At 40.7% G+C, this 21,184-nt stretch overlaps 2 protein-coding genes across 2 annotated transcripts; one reads left to right on the top strand and one right to left on the bottom strand.

Annotated features, from left to right (window-relative positions):
- The first annotated feature begins 6,736 nt into the window (after positions 1–6,736).
- ilf2 (interleukin enhancer binding factor 2) lies at positions 6,737–14,497 on the top strand. The gene is made up of 15 exons (XM_080046109.1): positions 6,737–6,848; positions 7,336–7,395; positions 7,904–7,946; positions 8,594–8,698; positions 8,800–8,877; positions 9,121–9,223; positions 9,970–10,035; positions 10,312–10,428; positions 10,889–10,967; positions 11,061–11,148; positions 11,581–11,642; positions 11,740–11,854; positions 12,624–12,714; positions 13,543–13,701; positions 14,270–14,497. Exons 1-14 carry the CDS (start codon positions 6,844–6,846, stop codon positions 13,692–13,694), a joined length of 1,164 nt encoding a protein of 387 aa, XP_079902235.1. The 5' UTR covers positions 6,737–6,843; the 3' UTR covers positions 13,695–13,701; positions 14,270–14,497.
- A 112-nt stretch (positions 14,498–14,609) lies between these two features.
- pex11b (peroxisomal biogenesis factor 11 beta) lies at positions 14,610–19,273 on the bottom strand. Its single transcript, XM_080046110.1, has 4 exons — positions 18,979–19,273; positions 17,641–17,756; positions 17,338–17,539; positions 14,610–16,299 (listed from the first exon to the last, which is right to left on the bottom strand). Exons 1-4 carry the CDS (start codon positions 19,032–19,034, stop codon positions 15,930–15,932), a joined length of 744 nt encoding a protein of 247 aa, XP_079902236.1. The 5' UTR covers positions 19,035–19,273; the 3' UTR covers positions 14,610–15,929.
- Between the last annotated feature and the right edge of the window lie 1,911 nt (positions 19,274–21,184).

The raw sequence follows: 21,184 nt of genomic DNA, 5'->3' as shown, positions 1-21,184 counted from the left end.
TAGTGAGCCCTTCTGCTTTGCTGAGATAATCCATCCCACCTCACAGGTGTGCCACATCAAGATGCTGATCTGACATCATGATTAGTGCACAGGTGTGCCTTAGACTGTCCACAATAAAAGGCCACCCTGAAATGTGCAGTTTTGTCTCACAGCAAAATGCCACAGATGCCACAAGCATTGAGGGAGCGTGCAATTGGCATGCTGACAGCAGGAATGTCAACCAGATCTGTTGCTCGTGCATTGAATGTTCATTTCTCCACCATAAGCCATCTCCAGCAACTTCGCACAGCCATTGAAGAGGAGTGGACCAACATTCCACAAGCCACAATTGACAATCTGATAAACTCTATGCGAAGAAGATGTGTTGCACTGCATGAGGCAAATGGTGGTCACACCAGATACTGACTGGTTCTGAGTCCCCAGACCCCCAATAAAGCAAAAAAATGCACATTTCATAGTGGCCTTTTATTGTGGACAGTCTAAGGCACACCTGTGCACTAATCATGATGTCAGATCAGCATCTTGATGTGGCACACCTGTGAGGTGGGATGGATTATCTCAGCAAAGCAGAAGTGCTCACTATCACACATTTAGACAGATTTGTGAACAATGTTTGAGAGAAATGGTACAATTGTGTATCTGGAATGAATTTTAGATCTTTAAGTCCATCTCATGAAAAATGGGAGCAAAAACAAAAGTGTTGCTTTTATATTTTTGTTGAGTGTATATATATATATATATATATATATATATATATATATATATATATATATATATATGAATGTTTAAATGTTCTGAGAGATGTGCAAGAAATTATAGTATATACTTGATATGAACATATGAATAATACATATTTTTTTGTAAAAAATTCTTTATTTGCATGGTTGCTGGCTGGATGAGTTATGATGAACCTCTATGTTCTGGGATCCACAGAACATGAAAAACTCTTTGCTTTAAACACAGTATATGTTCTATTTTTCTCACATCATCCCACCACAAGGTTATTTTCAAATGGTTAGCAGCATATGTTAGGGTATTCAGGTTAAAACATGCACTATTGAATGGAGCTCACTCGCTAAGCTGCCATCTTAGTCGCGGTCATGTGACCTCCCAATCTATTAATCCTTAATGTTTCTGGACAAAAAAGGTCCTTATTGTTCTGCCAAAGAATTTACGAATTCTTTTGAGCCGTCCATTCTTGACTTTAACAGGTGGGCCTTCATCAGGTGACCCATCATTGGGCAACAGCTTGTCAGCTGCTACAATTGAACCTTGGCTGACCGCTGAATCCACTTCAGTTGAGTCAGTAGTGTCTTCGACTTGAGTAGCTGCTGGTCCAACATTTGAGGAAGGCATATTTGTTAGGCAATCAGAGGAGCGACGTGTGGCTGTGCCTGTACCACTTGTAAGAATGGCAGAGGTGTCTCCATTTGTGCCAGGCATGACTGATGGCATTTTACCGCCACCCTCTTCATCACCCTTGTTCTTAAGAGGTAGGTCCTCTTCTGAGTCTTTTATTTTGCAGACCAGCATTGTGTCAGGAAACCCGTCATTGGGCGACACGTCCTTAGCTGGACCTTGGCTGACCACCAACTCCTCTTTAGCTCGAGCAGAAGCCTCTACAACTCCAGAAGTTGCTGCTCCAACATTTGAGAGAGGCAGATTTGTCATGCCGTCAGAGGAGCGAGGATTGGCAAAGCGTTCTCCAGTTGTGCCAGTTGTGGCCAGGCCTGTGCCAATTTCACAAAATATGACTGAAAGTATTTCACCTTCAGTCTCTTTATCACCCATATCCTTGAGCTGTAGTTCCTCTTCTAAGTCTTCCTTTTGGCAGAAGATACTTTTTTCACAGGAACCGTAGAAACCTTCATCAGGAGACTCGTCATTGGGCGATATCTCCTTAGCTGGACCTTGGCTGACCACTGACTCCTTTTCAGTTGAGGAAGAAGAGTCCACAACTCCAGAAGTTGCTGCTCCAACATTTGAGAGAGGCAGATTTGTCATGCCTTCAGAGGAGCGAGGAGTGTCCAAGCTTTCTACAGTTGTGCCAGTTGTGGCCAAGCCTGTGCCAATTGCACAAAGTATAGCTGAAAGTATTTCACCTTCAGTCTCTCTATCACCCATGTCCTTGAGATGTAGTTCCACTTCTGAGTGTTCCGTTTGGCAGACCAATATTTTTTCAGAGGAATTGTAAAAACCTTCATCAAGAGACCCGTCATTAGGCAGCATCTCCATAGCTGGACCTTGGCTGACCACTGACTCCTCTTCCACTGGGGCAGAAGCCTCTACAACTCCAGAAGTTGCTGCTCCAACATTTGAGAGAGGCAGATTTGTCATGCTGTCAGAGGAGCGAGGAGTGGCCAAGAGTAGTCCAGTTGTTTGCGTTGCGACCGGGCCATTTGTAAAAGGTGCGGCTGAATGAGTTTCACCTTCTGTTTCTTTATCAGCTATGCCCTCAAGAAGAAGTTCCTCTTTTGAGCCCTCTATTTGGCAGATCAGCATTTTTTCAGAGGAATCTTCAACACTGAATAAAACATGACAATCAATTAATTAATTTTTCAATCAGAATACAAAAATGTCCATTTCTTTAAAGAAAAAAGGTCTATAAATGTTTACATCAGACACTTACTAATAGATGGTGTCAATCTCATTCTCCAGATGGACCATGGTGACAAACGGGTGCAGGAGAGCCTTCTCAGGAGTGATCCTCTTTTCAGGGTCCGTATGTTGAAGGCACTTTAGCAGACTCACAAATGCCCTCAAGTCTTCACACTCAATAGGTTCCTGCATCTCTGGGTTGCGCTGGGTTTGAAACAAAGTCAATGGCAGTTCAGTTTCTCTCCTTCCTTTCTCTTAGCCACACGGAAAATTGGCTGATGTAATGGACCACTTACTGTTATCAGGTCATCCAGGCTTGCAATAGTCCGCAGCCATTTTTTCGATGCAATGCCAGTGTCTGACTGGTATTCAATCGGCGTCTACAAGAACAAGATTCATAAGTCAGACTATTCTATCTAGGTTAGATTTCATTTTTTAAGGGAGTTGTTCAAATTATGGGCACAGAATAAGTTTAAGGGCTCAGGGAGAATCAAATGTTAAAATACCTTGAGCCACCACTTTGGGGTTTCACAGTACTTATTCTCCTTGAAGAATTTGCTGGTGTTATTGCCAGCACTGAGGAGGTGGTCAGCTGGCTGGCCTAAGATTTTAACAAGGCCACTCATCTGGAAAGATAAAATAAAGAATCATAGCTGACATCCTACATCAAGTCCACTGTTTGGTTTAGACATGTTTCCAGGTGGTAGTCTGTGAATTCAAACCTGGATATGGGTTGGTTACTTACCGCCTGGTACTCGCAGTTTATTGAAAACAGGTGCTTGCCAAGGAACAAGTAGGTGAGCAAACAGCCCAGACCCCACATATCTATGGCTTCTGAGATGGAAAGACCCAGGAAGACTTCTGGTGCTCTGTAGCAAGATTCAAAAGAGCTGTTTAGTACATTGTTTAACGCTTTGACTGAAGCCTCTGTTGGGTCTTTTCAAAATGTGTAAACACACAACTCCAAGATTTTAAAGCATGCACTTTGCAGGTTGAACCTACCTGTAACCCAAAGGTTGAATTGTCATCCCACAATATTGTGCCTTTTCTGTGGTTGTGAAAGACAAGCCAAAATCTATCAGTTTGACTCTGAATGGCTCACTCAGGTGGTTTGTGAGCATGATGTTATCTGGCTTCAGGTCTGCGTGGACCACACCGATGCTTTTCAGAGCCTCAAAGGCCGTCAGCATCTGCATAGACAAAGGAGAAGACGTTCAAAATACAATTGACCAGAGTGCATACTTCTACAGACACATTTTAAACGTGTTCGTTTGATGTTTAACTATCCAACTGTTAACTCAATTTGGCTGATTGTAATGCCGTTACTTGTTAAAAGGTTGTTACAAAGTCTTATACAGTCATTACCTGCTGTGCAATCGGCCGTATCTCACAGAGAGACAGTGGCTCTCTTCTTTCCATCATCAAATCCATTAGACTCCGGTCCAGCATTTCAAAGGCTAAACAGGTGTGTCCTTTGTGTTCAAACTTTTCAATGAACCAAACCACGTTTGTCTTGACTGGGTCAAGAATGCTCACAATTTCGAGCATTTTGATCTTTGGAGAAAAGAGGAAACATTTCATGATAGGTGACACAGCAAGTAAGAAAATCTGTCAAAAAATGTAATCGGTAAAACAAAATAAACAATCTACCTCTCTTATAGAGACCCGGCTATCCTCAGTCTTTAAGATCTTGAGGGCCACTTCCATCGATGTGATTATATTCTCACATTTTACAACTTGGCCAAAGACCCCTTCACCGATGAAGTCCTCAACAAAGTAGTGATTTGAGCTGCTGGACAGGATTTGGCATCTATTCACATCAAAGGTCTCCACCGAATCCTTCTTTTCATCGGTGACAGCTGACAGAGAAGAAGCACATGGAGAAAAGGACTACATGTGAGGGTGATGACAGACATGCGCCAATATGTAGTGAAGTGAAGTCTTGCATTGAAAAATAGTTATAGTTGAAGAATACTTAACATTTCTAAACGTATAATACTTCTTATGTGGGCATAATGCTAAGTGTCATTGTTAATTTCAATATATTATTATTTATTCAATTGCAGCATAACTATTACTGATTCATTTAATTGTAAACAGTATTTGTAATATTATATAAGTTAATGTTTCCATATTTGTGTGTAAAGTACTTCAGTATATCTTATGTAACATTGCAATATATTTATAGGGTGATTATAATTTAAGTTTTTAAAAATCTCAATCTGTAAAGTAACTAGTAGCTTCAACTGTTATACCAATGTAGTGGAGTACTATCACTTTTCTCTGAAATGTAAATATAGTAAATATAATAGCATTACTGATACAATACTATACAGATGCTCAAAGTACAAGCAAATACAGCACTTGATAAACGTACACACTGTGGTGTCATTGTTTGGTCTACCTTACCTGTGTTAGATTCTGTCAAACAGCTGGCTGAATGTGAGCTTGATGGCTTTTCGCAGACGAAAAGGTTTTTCAAAATGTTAAACATCGTAAATTCTTCAAGTAAGTCTGTATGTCTTGTCTGTATGTGTGAAGTGTTTGCAGTTGAAGGCAAACTGAAGAAGTCAAGCAGTTTGGAACACTTCATGACAGAACATCAGTTCCATTCCAAGGACAGGTCATAATGGGTCCATTCCAAAGAAAGCAAAAAGATTCTATGGTCTGTTTATTTGTTTATTTTCAAATCTAAGAAATAAAGGACAATCATTTTTTTTTTTACAGACTTTAGACTTTATTGTCCCCAAGGGGAAATTATTTTCCACTTCACATTACATTACATTTATGGGCTGCACGCCGACAGACAATAGACAGATGGACAACAAACACAACAAAATAAACATGCATAAAGAATATATAAACAAAAAAAAATAAAGAACATACAGGGTTGTCCTCCTTAAACGTGACGCACATTGGCATGTTTTTATTTACAAAGCCTTGACCGGGAAGCTTCCTCGTTATTTAACAGAAATGCTGCAAATTTCAGATGGGCTTTATCAGACCCGCTCCACTGACATGCTTATGCTTTATGTCCCACAAGCCCGGTCTGAGCTGGGAAAGACAGCTTTTAGCTTCAGAGCCCCTGACTCCTGGAACAACTTACAGCAACAAATTAAACTAAATACCTTCATATCCTTTAACCAATTTAAACAAACTATCTTAAATCTGCCAAACTCTACCTGTAATTGTTTTATTTAGGCTATATTGTACTCTATATTCACCCATTTAATTTTAATTGCTGCCACTCTTCACCACTATGTAAATGTTTCAATTGTTTTTTTTTCTCTTCACCTGTTGTTGTGTATTTGATGTATTTGCATTGAATATTGTGTATGTATTGTTGTTTTTCCATAGAATTTGTTTGAACTCGACATCATTGTAAATGAGGGTCACCCCTCAATTGGTCTCTCGAGGATAAATAAAAGTTAATAAAATATTAAATATCAAATATTTCTAATAATGCAAATGTAAGCATATTCACAAGTTGCATGTGCTTGTGATTGCTGGTGTGGAGGGGAATGAGCAGGTGGACATTCAAAATGACACAAGTAAACCTACAGGTTCCACTGAGCAACGCTGAAGTCCAAACATATGCACAAACAACATGGCGGGCGTATTGGGACATTAGTGAAATAGGAAGACATTTAAACAATATACAAAGACACGTTTGAGATGGGAGGAAGGTACTTCAAGTGTAGGTCAGAAAATCTCATCACTTGTTTTAGAATTGGTCTCAGTTCTTCATTATTATTTATAAAATATGCAAAATCCAACTGGAAAATGCACACAAATTACAAACCAGCCAGAAACAGTTGAACGCATTCATCGCACAAAATAGCCTAGATACAATACCCATATAAACCACCTTTTCAGACACATAGAAAGGCCAAATACACAGGCCTATACATTTCACTGTCAGGTAATTTGGGGAAAACAGCAGACAAGGCATATCATAATATTACGATTCTAAGATAAATAATTTGAGAACAAATTATCTAGTTTTAATTCTTTCTCACTCTTTTTTTCTTCTATTTTGCATCTATCTGGTGTTTACTTTCCAGTCCAGTTGGTGGCGGTAATGCGTCTACAGGTTTGTTTGCCAACTGCCAATACAACTCTAAAGAAGAAGAATATCAGCTGCCGTTTACAGCTCAAAGAAGAAGAATCAGTGGCACCCACCAGAGCAAGCGGTGAACAATTCTCCTAGGATTTTCACATTAAGTCATCAAAACGTCGTACGCAATGAGGTATTTCTATTGCGATGCTTTACATACGAAATTCAATTGTTTTTCTAAATTTTCAAACACATTCTCTAGCGGTTTTGTTAACGTAATCCGAAGTGCATGGTACAGTAGCATGAAGCTAGCGGCGTGCATTGTGTGAACGGTGGCTACTAAGCTAACATGTTAGCGACTTAACGTTGTATTAGCATTATCAATTCGTCCAAGTATATGAATGGTATCATGTTTGAGCTGCAGAGGAATGTGTTCCTTTTACACAGGTCATATATCAGTTATCCACTCGGCTAATGTCGGCTAACAGCGCCTGGCCACTTAGCTGAATGAATGAACACAGCAATGGGTGTGTGTGGGGGGGAGCTTGGCAGCTGAGCACGTTAGCTTAGCGAGATGCATTGATGCCCGCAATGGAATTAAATAGAGACTTAACGGAATTGGTTCTCCTAACACAAATGCTGACTGTTATATGATTTTATGTGACTTTGTTTTTGTGCAGAGGGGACCGTGGCAGGGGCCGGGGAGGTCGCTTCGGCTCCCGTGGAGGACTAGTCCAGGGGTGAGTTCAGCCAGCTTCCATTCGCTTCAAGGGAGGAAAACACCATGGTTAAAACAGCCCAGCCCCCCACCCTACCCTACCCTACCCTCCCACCATTGATTACTATTCTATAATCAGTAGATACAGCTGCACTTTAGAATACCTATTCATGAACTGTGTTGGAGGGGAATTAATAATATATGCTCCCCCTTACAGAGTTGATACAGTACCTTGATTTACCTCCAGAGTCCAATTCAATATCACTGTTATTAACCAGAGGAGTTCCTTTAAAATATTTTCAGGGCTGGTTACAAGTGCATTGTGTGTATAATTAACTTGGGCACTCAATCAAACAGAAATTGTGTCTCACCACTAATGATATTGAGATGCTGTAAGAATAATGACATTGACATTGGTTCAACCACTACTTGACTTTGGTGTAAAATATTATCATTCAGCCATATTTGTTTCTCCATGAGTAATTATCACCAAACGACCGGCTGTTGACCTTTTCTTCATTCCTGTTTAGGTACCGTCCGTTTGTCCCACACATCCCATTCGATTTCTATGTGGTGAGTAAAAAAAAAAACTTGGGACGGAGCTTCAACATGTGAAATATGACCGTACCTGTGGACGCATTGATCACGTTTACATGCACAGCAATGATTCGATATCAACCCGTTTTACATCATATTTCGATTAAGACATCGCTGTGTTCCTGCTTGCCTTAATCAGAATTAGGTTCCAGTTGGAGTAAGCCATACTTGCATTAAGACAACTAGAGTTTCCCGATGTTTAAACCTCCCTAAAAGACGAGCTGTTGTTTCTGGCTGACACAACAATGCAAGACAACAATAATGACATAAAGAGTATATTTTCCTTGACACATACAAGCATGTCCACTGTTCTTTTACACGTTCAGGAACAATAACCTTCCGTGCGGTTGTTGTGTAAAAACCACATACCGAATCATATTATCAGACTCGATCGCCCGTCATATTTAATTACTGTGGGAATTCTGTCCAGCGGCGCTGGCAGTGCCCACTTTGAAAACGGAGTGGGTGAGTGTTGACGGATGTGGGCGCACGGAGCAAAACCGTAGGACAACGCACGCGCAGCTCGTGGGATTCCGGCGTTACTCTACCATCGTAGTGTACTAGTGTGAGTAGGACAGTGGCTAAGCAGGTGAGTTACTAACCCAGTGTGTTTGTTTCTGTAGTGTGAGATGGCCTTCCCCAGAGTCAAGCCTCCGCCTGATGAGACGACTTTCAGTGAGGGGCTGCTGAAGAGGAACCAGGACCTGAGCCCCACCCCCGCAGAGCAGGTCAGACCAGTAACATAGCAACCACTCTCACCTACAGTAATCTCTGTGTTGTCTACTTTTGACTGACAGAAAACCCCTGTTTATTGGTCTGTTCAATCTAGTCCTCCATCTTGTCCCTGGTCACAAAGATCAACAATGTCATTGACAACCTGATTGTTGCTCCTGGCAACTTTGAAGTGGTGAGTCCTCCTCTTTTTCACTGCACGTGCTGAATGTGTCAGCCATGTGCACATCGTTTAAATATAGATGTATATGTGACAAAATATTGATTTGAATGGTTTTCTACATGATCATCATACCAATTTCCACTTTTAAACAAACATGAACATAACAAACATCTAGCTCACAAGATGAGCTAGTTCATGATATTAGAACATTGCATGATGTTTCTAATTGTGTACTTTCTTCTCTACTTTATATAGCAAATTGAAGAGGTGCGTCAAGTTGGCTCTTACAAGAAGGGTACCATGACAACAGGACACAACGTTGCTGACCTGGTTGTTATCCTCAAGATCCTCCCTACGTGTGAGTGTTGGATGTGATGTCAAATGCTCAAAATTTGGAGAGGCTATTAATGTTAACTATTAACTCTGGAAATAGTTAGAAAAAAATGTTCAGAGCCTCAGATTGACCACCCATGCTTCCATCAGATGTGGATTTCTATTTTTCTTTTTAGCACTGGTATCACAAATGTAGTTTAGAGTTCACTGGGTCAGTTTTTTATTCTTTGGTAGGACCATTTCACAATTGACCACCAGATAAGGTGAAGTAGCGATGCCATTCCCAAACAGTACAGTTACTGATAGGGTAACTCATTCTCAGAACAATCCAACAAAAATTATACTTTTGTTCAATGATTTATCCTTTGAGAAATTGTGTCAACCTCTACAACATTCTACACTTTTTCTTCATTTAACTTAATAATCCAGGGATCTTAAATGTCTTAATAGAAGACGCCATACCCACTTTTACTTGGAAAAAAGTCACAAAATAAGTGAAAACTGAACCGTCTGTTTCAATGAATAAATCTAACCAGGGTTTTTATTCAGTATTTGACTGTTTTCAGTATTCAGTGCTATTGACACATTTCCATCTGTAAAAGAATAGAGGAAGTTGAATACAAAACCCTTCTGCCAAAGAAATGGACTTGAGTTGGTCATTATGTCTGACACCATTGCTGCCTGCTTACTACACGAGTCTCCTGTGGATCAGTCAAAGCCTGGTACACTTTGTCTTGCTGTATGATTTATGATGATTTTCTTCTTGCACAGTGGAGGCAGTGGCTGCTCTGGGTAACAAAGTAGTGGATACCCTTCGCACACAGGACCCCTCTGAAGGTAACACATTGAGGAAAGGTTCACACCCTAAAAGCATACACATCACAACTTTTCTTGAACCTTTCAGTTGAACAGGACTATACGCAGGAAATGTTTGTTGGTGCAGCAGTTTAGAATGACATTATTTAGTTAATGGAATTGAGTGAAATGGTTTGAAAATAGAAAATGTTCCATCATGCTGCCCACAATTAATTACCAATGTTATATTGCTTATGTAATGTGTATGTTGATTGGCAGCTGACTGTGTGTGTGTGTGTGTGTGTGTGTTGATTTCAGTGCTGTCCATGCTGACCAATGAGACGGGCTTTGAGATCAGTTCAGCTGATGCTACAGTCAAGATCCTCATCACCACCGTCCCTCCTAACCTGCGCAAACTGGACCCTGAGCTGCACTGTATGAACTCACTCAACACTGACTCAATCACTCACACACACACTCTGTATATAGAAGAAATGTGTAGTGTAGCTATAGACCTTTGTTTGCTGCAACGTAACCAATGGTCTGTTATAAATTCCCCAAACAATTTCTTTCAACAAAAATTATCAAATTGAAGCCACTGGCACCGTATAAACATCATATTTACCTTACAACTACACTATATTTATTATGTAAATATGGAATTGTTGTGACTTTCCTTAAAGTAGCTACTTGGAACGTTCAGTTTGTTCATTCTAGCGGCCCCTTTGGATAAAAGTAGTAGTGTTTTTATTATGCCAGCTGTTATTCGTGCAGTGTACCTGGACAAAGGCAATTAGAAAAACTATATACAAATAGCAAATAGAAATTTTCTCAGAGCTACTTTTAAATGTAAATGTTAATTTGAAGACACTCATTGTTTCCATTGTGTCTCCAGTGGACATCAAGGTGCTGCAGAGTGCTCTGGCTGCCATCCGCCACGCTCGCTGGTTTGAGGAGAACGCCTCTCAGTCAACGTGAGTTAAAGTCTCCTTAAACGGCCATTATTCATAGACATGAGCACATTATATGTTGACCTAAATGTAATATTTGCTGTTGCTAATGTTCAGGGTCAAAGTGCTGATCCGCCTGCTGAAGGACCTGAGGCTGCGCTTCCCTGGGTTTGAACCCCTCACCCCCTGGATCCTGGACCTGCTGGTGAGACCACAGTCTCATTCACACCCCTTTTCCACCCAGGAAGTTTTTGGGGCCGGTTCAGAGCCGTGGCCAATCAGGAACTGATTCTAAACTTGTCATAATACGATGCTGTTATTGTTGTGCTTGAATTTAGCGCTAGCATTAGCCGGGAGAGTAGCGACGTAAAAATACGTTAACAGCGACGTCATGAAGTGACTCTGTAACTTGGGAAAAGCAAACCGGTTGTTAATAGGTTCTTAGTTGAAACAGCGGCGGCCCGGAACTGGAACTGGAACCTGGTTCATGTTGGTGGAAAAGGGGAATATGACTCCTCGCATATATACATCTTCTTTTTTTAAGTAAACCCTGTGATAGCATGCACAGCTCAAGCCTTGATTGTTAGTTGTTGTACACTGGAACATTGGGTGTGTAACGATGGTGTGTGTTTTCCAGGGCCACTCTGCAGTGATGAACAACCCGTCCAGGCAGCCCCTGTCCCTGAACGTGGCCTACAGGTTGGTTCCCATCCACCTCCATTGTTGATTTTGATTTACAACAACTATAGATGGGACATTGTCTAATTTCTGTTTGTGTGTGACTTGTGTTTATCAGACGCTGTCTGCAGATGCTAGCTGCTGGGCTCTTCCTGCCCGGCTCTGTGGGAATCACTGACCCCTGTGAGAGTGGCAACTTCAGAGTGCACACAGTCATGACTCTGGAGCAGCAGGTAGGTCTGCTCATACAGCCAGCTCCATTATTCTACTCTTCTTTTTTTTTTTTGCTCTTTTTTTATAATTTATTTTAAAAAATAGGTAAAACATTTTTTTAAAGTTTAGAAACAAATATATAAATGTTGCACAGGCAACCATTTGTATGTATCAGATCAGATGTCAGGTTGGCATGATGTTATGCAAGAGTTTTCAATGTTTAATTGTGCAGTATTTAGTAACATAACATTTGTGGGGTAGAAACAGTTTTTTAAGTCTGCTTAGGTTTTGCTCTGATTGTCCTGTAGCGCCTCCCAGAGGGCAACAGTTCAAACAGGTGGTGACCTGGGTGGGCTGAATCTCTGAGGATGCTGTGAGCTCTCCTAAGGCAGTGTCTAGTAGACATGCATTCTCTTTTAAAAGTTCTGCTATTCATTACTGCTGTTTAATGGAATATGGGGAAATCCTGAGACACCCAATGCTAAGCAGTAGCATTATGGGAGATAGCTGTGATAACTGGCTCCTCAAATGACCCAGATGGTTCACACTAGCTGTTTGAGGAATATCTCTCAGAATTGAAAGGTCTCTTAGTTTTTCATGAATGTGATGATGGTGAATTGTGTGTGTGTGTGTGTGTGTGTGTGTGTGTGTGTGTGTGTGTGTGTGTGTGTGTGTGTGTGTGTGTGTGTGTGTGTGTGTGTGTGTGTGTGTGTGTGTGTGTGTGTGTGTGTGTGTGTGTGTGTGTGTGTGTGTGTGTGTGTGTGTGTGTGTGTGTGTGTGTGTGTTCAGGACATGGCGTGTTTCACAGCTCAGACCCTGGTGAGGGTGCTCTCTCACGGAGGCTTCAGGAAGATCCTTGGCCTGGAGGGTGATGCCAGCTGTAAGTCTTATCTCATTCTTATACAAACTTTGCACTATAGCTTATGTTTGAACATTTTGGCCATTCACATATAAAAGAAAACCAGGGACATTCTTTTTACAGGCAAATGTGGCTGTGACCCTGGCATTTCCAAAACATTTTCTTATCACACACTTTACACTGATAGACACAGTCAGTTTTGGCTAGCTCACAGGACACATTGTAGTGAGGAAAAGCCGTTCACCCCACTAACACTAACCCCGGCCTACCTGTAGAGACGTAGCATTAGTATTTAATTCCCAGTTGTTTGCCAGCAGCATACGTTGAGTGCAGAGAGGCCTCCTATAAGTGCTAGCCTTCAGATGAATGTTACTCTGCAGTGTACACAGAGCTTTTGGAGAATGCTTGTTGTCAAAAGCACTTTTTGTCAGTGAATATCTCCTCATGATCCACTACCTGTCCGTACTCTGTGCTGAAAAAATAAATACATCTGGTGTGAGTACAGATCCTAGGCTCTGTAAACGGGCATGTGAACAAAGTGGGCCCCCCTGTAGCTAGCTACATGCCCGTTTACATAGCCTAGGCTGTTTATTAACATTGAATTTTTCTTCAGAACACAGAAAGAAGAGGTAGTGGAGATATGCACTGATTTTGACAACTAACTATTGCCAGAATTGCTCACTCTCGGTCGTCCAATATGATGTTCCCTTGCATAAGTTTTTGATTTTCTGAATAGATGAATCTGCCGATATGCATTAGCCTTTCTGTTCCCTTGTTTTCCATATGGACTTGTGATAGCACAGGTTGAGTCTACACACTATTCAGTACTAATGGGCCTGTTCTTTCTAGACCTGGCCACAGAGATGTCTACCTGGGACGGTGTGATCGTCACTCCGTCAGAGAAAGCCTACGAGAAGCCTCCAGAGAGGAAGGAGGACGAGGACGAAGCTCTGGAGGAGGGAGGGGACGCAGAGGACGACAGCATGGAGACACAGGAGTGACCAGCAGGTAGGAGAGCCTCCATCTTCCAACACTCATTTTAATGTTGATTATTTCCATCACATAGATACACAAAATAAAATGTTAAAAACAAAGCCTTCATCTTAATTTATACATTGTCACTGTTAATCCTCAATACATTCTTTATTTTTTTCTAGTAGATCCCTAAGGATCTTAGAATCTTTGTTTTTTTTCTTAATTATTGCTATAATTAATTCCTGTATATTTTATACATATTATGCATCTTGCATGCAAAGTGATGACACACACCAGTTTACACATTAACCAGGTATTGCATTAGATTGAGTTTTCTCTTTCAAAATACATTCAGGACCAACGGGTTAACAAGCCATATTAGAGTGGTCAGTTGGCCGCTGTCTTTATCAGCTACTCACCTGTTTCTCCTCTTAAATGGCTTACAATGTGTTTCTTTCCTGCTTAGCCCTAAAAGATTTTAAGCTGTGCAGATAGTATGATTTGTTTAAACTGACGATAATAGCTTTATATGTATATACACACACACACACAATAATATCTATTCATTCATAACACACTTGTTCTGCTCTCCAATCCACAGTGTATGTTTGTCAGCTCATTGAAGAAGTGGAGCCAGCCTGGACCATGGTGTGACGTGTGGAGAACCACCAGCAAGGAGATCATGTTCCATCTCACTGCTCCACCAGCGTGTCCAGACAAAGGAACTGCCTCCAACTGTCACTTTGTAATGTTTTTATTTTCCCTTTGTTTGCTTTTTTCTTAACTTTGTAACAGCTACATTCTTGATTACATTTGTTTTTATTATTTACCTTGACTCTTGTCATTTGTGCCAAAAATGAAAGCAGATATTGAAGGGTCAAAGCAGACACACACACATGCTTTTCACTGCAGAATGCAAAATAAACATACCAGCTCTCCTACAAAAATAACTCATGAGAATGAACAGGTTGGATATGAGAACACAAAATGTCAATGTCGGATAGATTGTGTCGACATCTAGTTCAAGGTCCCAACTTCCAACAGTTATGTTTACTGATGGGGCAAGGGAATCTGTTGACTTGGATTTGTTGTATTCATTGATTTTTAAAGCTGCATTTGAATAATTCCAGTCAATCACAATAATACAGGAAATTATATTTTATTCCATGTTAGAAAATACGTATTTGTTCGAATTCTGAATGTGTCCCTCACTAGTGCATTAACATTTTCAATTTGTAGTAAAGCGAGTAACAGACAGTAGTAAAGCCCTTAAAGATCAGTGCACGAAGAATGTTCCGATTAAATGGTATGTAGTGGCTGTCATTTTGATTTGTTTAAAAAAAATAAGCAGGTTCTGACCTAATATGGGCCTATCAAAGCAATCCGTGTATTATGGTCAGTAAGCAGCAGCAGGTACAGCCTTAGAATGAGTGGTAATTAATCCCTTAGACCTAACAGTTAACTTTATCGGGTAGTGATGGCTATGATGTGACACAAAATACATAAAGATGATGCAGGATGTTTCTTGCTCAATGTACTGGCTTGACTGGAAGGGGCCATTCTCTTTCAGGGTTCATCAAGGTTTCTTTCCCCTGTGTTCTAAATCATATACCTTTTCTTTTTACTATACTACAGCTGACCATGAAAATGATTTAGTTAGCATGCAGTATGCTTCAATTTGGAAATACTTTTAGATAATTATTTCATCATGAAATCACGGCTTGAACTTTTGCTTATACGTCCGTCATTGCTGATTGATTTCACTTGTAGGCTCCGTTGATGTGACGCAACTTCCTCTGCTGCAATGGATTGTGGGTCAGAATCACCAAAAAAGCATGCAAATTCCCACACAAAGTTATGCCCAGGTATAGGACATATTGGCATGTTCAACATGCTGCATTTGACATGAGTTTGAAATTTGAACATCTTCCCTGTAAAGAATTGAGTCTTTGTCCATGAGTATTTGGAGAGATATCTTTCAGAAAGAGTGATTTGAAGAATGATGGTGGTGGATGAGGGGAAAGTTCTATGTAACAGATGAGGACAACCGTGAGCTCTGTGTAGCATCACTACCTCTGTGTAGCCCTGGGTCATTCACAGCTCATCAGGGTTTCAATAGTCCGCTACATGTCACTCTTTTCTTGTTATTCAGAGGGTTTGGGTGCCCAGGCCAGTATTGTAAAATGTGTTAAAAGTACATCGCACAAGTCCTCACACGATGATCAGTATGTTAACCCTAGTCCCTCGCCCCCTCTCTGTCTTTATGGCTTGAGTTTGAGCCAGGGCTGGACTATGGTGAGGATGGAGAGGACAGAGGAAGTCAGGCCACACGCCCCCACAAAGCCTGAGCCGGTGGGGTAGATGCCCAGCCGGTCCAGGGGGATGAACACATCACAGCTGTTCTTCAGCAGGTCCAGCAGCAGAGGAGGGTTGCTGTACAGCACGGTGGCCAGCAGGCGGAGCTGTGTGTGGAGCCGTGTGGGCAGAGAGGGAGAGGGGGGGCCCAGGGGAGCATCAGGGCTGGGGGAGGCCGAGAGCTTGGAGGCACGGTAGCGCTCTTCACCCTCAACCAGGAGGCGCAGCTCGTACAAGTCTCGGGTCAGGTTGAGGATCAGAGCAAAGAGATAGTACCTGCAGAGTTCAAACACATATAGTTGGTATTCTGGCTACTAACAAATGATCAACAATACTTAGGAGTATTAGAGCTACCGGAGAAAATAAAAAGGAAAGGAGAAGATTAGTTTTATTTTTGTTATGCGTGCTATAAAGTTGAAATTCAAAGTTGAAATTCAATGTGGCGATTAAGGGTTCAACAGTTCAAGACTGCGTTAAAGTTGTATAACAGATTTGAATTTCTGGGATCAATAACTCATAATTAAAACAGTTTTTTTTAACAACGATGCATCTGTGCTATGGTCATAAGGCAGACAATGGGCTACAGCCTCATTTTGACTCAAATCTAACGTCCTCTGACTTTATTCTCGAAGTGCATAATGAATAAACAAACTTCCTCCAATTGATTTCTCTCTCTCTCTCTCTAGTTGCTCTTAAACTCTTCTCTAAAATAAGGGTAGCTGATCGTTTGTTCCATTGATTTATCCATGTAGAGATAGAGCATTACCACATTAGTATTAAAGCTCCCATATTATACACTTTTCAGTTCTATTATACACCATATTATATGGTCTTAGTGGTCCCTAATACGTTTTTCTTTAATTGTTTGCTGAAAAAAACTTTCAGATAATTTATTGTACTATGCTGATGTTCAGCTAATCTCACAATGGCCTATTTTTTAAAAAGAGCTGCAGTTCCCCTCGTAAATATACAATCTTTGAGCTGCCCTTGCCCCCTGTCCGGAAGCGAAGCCAGATACGCCTCGCCCTCTGTCTGTCAGGGCCGTGGACCAATAAGAAATAGGGGTGTGGGCTGCACAGTGGAAGCTTCTGGCTTTCCAGTTTGTGAGGTCAGAAAAGGGGAAAATTCTGACTGGAGTATATTGGGGGGGAGGGGTGGGGGTTTCAGAAAGGGGGAGAGTGAGAACAGGAGAGATTGTTATTTTTTTAAATATTTTGGCAGTCTCTAGGCACACCGTGGACCCATGGATATATTGGAACACATTTAAAAAGTGCATTTAGCATAATATGTGACCTTTAACACAAAGTAGCTCACCTGAAGGATCTCTGGCTCCATTTCTGCTGGTCCAGGCTGGAGATGAGGCCAGTCTTTCCGGCCCACAGAACGTTGTCACAGGCAAAGTACATGGCTCTGTTCAGGTGGCTGATGGTGAGACACAGCCTCAGCACGCTGTCAGACAGGTGGATGGCCCTCTTAGCAGCCTGCAGCGCCTCCACCGAGTTACCTAGACGCAGCACTGTGGGACAAACACATGCAAACACACACAGACACATATAAGTGACGTGCCTTAATCTTTGCAGGTTGGAAAACAGTTCTAAAAGTGTGCGCTCCACTCACGCTTTCTGGTCAGGCTCATGTGTGCTTCCAGCTGACGGACGGTTTGGAGAAGTTCAGCCGCGCCCCCACCCTTCTGCAGAGTGTAGCCCAGCAGAGTGCAGGCATACTGTGCAGCCCTGAGGATTCAACACACACACACACACACACATTAAAAGGGATAGTTTTTTAGCTGTATGAGGTCGGCCTACTACTTATGCATTGGTCTGTTCTGTTACCTTATGTGGAGATGGTGGTGTACATAGAACGGATATTTTCTTTTTTAGGTAAGCAATGCATCTACTGTATATATTTGGAGAAAACAAGTTTTTTTTTGCTTGTCCCCTCTGAAGCAATACTAGGCTGACTTCTGCTACAGCAACGTCTCTCCCAATCATAAAGTGATTGCACTGATCTCCATAATGCAACATACTTACTATGCATAAGTACATCATACAACCACACTTATACTGAACTATGATAATGACGTTAATGATACATTGAAGGATTAAGGTAGGAAATCCTCCTCTTTCTTCTTCCAAATAAGCTATTGGATCAGCTGGGTCTGGAAAGTGCCGTTTTTCTTAAGGTCATGAAAAGTTTGGAACTTTCTGGAGAAACGACAGCCTCGCTAAAAACATATGATCTTATAGAATATGATGCATGGCTGTAGATTTAGCTGCAATACAGCCATGCATCATATTACATACAGCAATACAAATGTGCACAGACCATAACTAACTTAAGTACCTTAATAGTTACAGTAGCCCACATATTGCAGATAATTCGTACACATACATACTTGTAATAATAGTTTAAATGCACGATTTTTACTTAGAAGGCAGAGCCTGATACATCATACAAAAAAAACAAAAGAGCTGTTATCGTTTTATGTAGGTCAAAGGTCAGGTTATGTCCCGAGATGAACTCAACATTACTGTGAACGTTCAGGAATCATAGCGCTCCGCGAGAGAAATGTCTTTTTATCATTGGTGATGAATATTAGTTGTACTCCATGTGTAGGCTACGACGAGTCATGACATTCAAATCACTTTGTAGCCGATACGACCTCAGCCTGCTGACCAACTGTAAAGCAATAGGACGAAATCAATAGAACTTTCTGAAAATTAAAGTTAGAAATCGACTGTGTCACTAGAGCTGAAATGATTTAACTTTCATATCATATATATTTAAACCAAGTCCGACCAACGCAGTTTAAAATGTTATTAACACAACTTGTATAGTTGTTTTTAATACGGCTAGCCTAGCGGAAATTGAGTTAGATAGCGAACATATGAGTACTTTGCGTTAGTAGCTACAGATGAAATATTAAACTATCGTGAATGACAGTCGTAACATTACCTAATAACTCTCTCCTTGGCTTGGCTTTGGCCATTAAAGCGGACCCATGAGTCCATAGTGGCTGCTTCTTGTTGTTGGCCTGTGACAGCTCCTCGCAAGTGAACTACCTTCCAAACTACAACTGTTAAGCTAATGTCAGTAGCCTAACTCTTGAGCTGCTAGTTAGCAGCTAGCTAGATGTGCATACGCTAAACGTGATGCTTTCAACCCGTTCGTTTGAATCACAGAAGAGCTTTATCTATTAGCAGTCTGGCTCTGCTCGCACACAGAGATGACCAGCTTGCAGCTTCGGAATACCTCCAACTTTGTTCTTTCCTACTGTTTTGGCGGTTGGCAAACTACTTTTTTGAAGCATTACCGCCCCCTGCTGGACTGGCATATCAGTGAAGGAACAGATTAAAGGGTTATTTCACTGGTGGAAATATGAAGGTTTATTGAATTTGTAGCACGGTAGCACGTCTATATAATAGAACATGCAAACCATGTTGAAATCGGTTCATCCTGACCTGGGAAAAGCTACATTTATGTAGCCTATACGAGGAAGAAAATAGGCTAATCAAATCAAATAAAAATCACAAGAAAAATAATTTTCACTTCATAAATTTCAAATGTTAAAGAGTCCCTGACTCACCTTCTCTTCATACGATCTTGTAATGTCCCTTTACCAGTTCATCTTGAGTGGAATTCTTGTCACAATCACACATTTGATCTTCACTGTACTGTACAGCATAATGAGTTACTGGTTTGAAGCCTATAGTGTAGTTGAAAAGGCCCAGTTCTGTCTGTGCCGTTTGTAGAACACATCCTCTGTTCTCATAGTGCATACATTTTCATTTGTCTCTCAACATGGTTAAGAGTGGTTTGACAGGAGATTCAATTATCAACTGGTAGCAATACTGCATCAACAAAAACTTGTATAAATATGTCATTTGTTTATTTTATTTGAATATACAGTCAACATTAAAGAGTAGCACATCTTTACAATCAAATAACTACAAAATAAAACATGACAAAATGATTGGACTTGTGGAATGGATTACCAGTGGTTTTGATAAGGTATGAAATGTTTCTGCTTATTTATACTGTGAGATATTTAAAAAAATAAAAATAAACCCAAACCTTTTTGAAATGTTTTATTCCGTTCCATTTCATTAATATTTTTTTTATTTTCCAACACATCGTCGTAAGTCCAGGTGCCATCCTCAAAGCCAAAAACTATTTAGAGCCACCTGTCCTTCATCCACAATATTATTTAGCAAACCTTTGTAGATTATTACTTTAACTTGTAACAACAGTATTCTTTCAGATTTTTTAAAAACATTTTTAGAGTAAAGCTTCTTCCCCCCCAACTGCAAAGCATTACCAAAGTCATGTCTCACAGCAACTAGCCTACTGCTACATCCTTCTCAGACGCAAGGTTACTGTCCATCCTTGACATTTTGGAGCCACAGTTTGACCATAATAATCTCAACTCACACAAATTCCATTTACTAACTTTTTCTCAGAGCTTTCAACCACCTCACTTTAGCCTTCATCAGCAACATGGAGTCTGTTCACTTACTGTATACTTAGAGTATGTTTGAATGACTGTCTACCTGAGCAAATGGGACAGTGCTGAAAGGGCAAACAAAGCCAGTATGTAGACCTTGAGTTAAGATTAATTTTGACAAACATCTTTCAGAGCATTTGTAGAGCAGCTCCATATGTCTGGAACAGGTATTGTAAAAAGATTTGACCACCTCCAATGACATACACAGATTGTGCAGTTGTTCCATACACATAAGCCTCTTGCATAAAGAGATTATTTTCTGCATTTTCGGCAATGATTGCATTGATCAAAGTATTTTTATTTGATCTTGTAAACTGTATTCATATTATCAAACCACAGTTGTGACAACCAATCATATTCTTCAACCAATCGTGTGGAGTATGGGGTTTCATATTGTGTGTGGACTTAATAGAAGATATATATTATATGTGAACTATTGAACTTGCTTGGTACCGTCTAATCACCAGGCGCACCGCAGAGTCAGGAGCCTTTTCTCTTATACATGGATACTTCTCTTATTATCTCTATTATGTCTGAGTCCCTTTTCCTTATTTTGTCTATTGTCTGTGTTTATCTGTGAGCTGAATGGGTTTGTGTGTGTGTGTGTGTGTGTGTGTTTCAGCTGTTGTTTTGTCTTGTTAAATTTGATGGTGTGGT

This window comes from Ammodytes marinus (assembly GCF_949987685.1).
Source record: "Ammodytes marinus genome assembly, chromosome: 17".
NCBI classification, from domain to species: domain Eukaryota; kingdom Metazoa; phylum Chordata; class Actinopteri; order Uranoscopiformes; family Ammodytidae; genus Ammodytes; species Ammodytes marinus.
This window is presented reverse-complemented; position numbering and strand designations above follow the sequence as displayed.

Excerpts from the sequence above, each read along its gene's own strand:
- ilf2 (XM_080046109.1), top strand. Across the intron at positions 8,699-8,799 it reads GCCCCACCCCCGCAGAGCAG|TCCTCCATCTTGTCCCTGGT; the intron begins GTCAGACCAGTA and ends TGTTCAATCTAG. Across the intron at positions 11,855-12,623 it reads TCATGACTCTGGAGCAGCAG|GACATGGCGTGTTTCACAGC; the intron begins GTAGGTCTGCTC and ends GTGTGTGTTCAG.
- pex11b (XM_080046110.1), bottom strand. The coding sequence starts at position 19,034 with ATGGACTCATGGGTCCGCTTTAATGGCCAAAGCCAAGCCAAGGAGAGA. Across the intron at positions 17,757-18,978 it reads GCCAAGGAGAGAGTTATTAG|GGCTGCACAGTATGCCTGCA; the intron begins GTAATGTTACGA and ends TTGAATCCTCAG. Across the intron at positions 16,300-17,337 it reads TGGAGCCAGAGATCCTTCAG|GTACTATCTCTTTGCTCTGA; the intron begins GTGAGCTACTTT and ends TGAACTCTGCAG.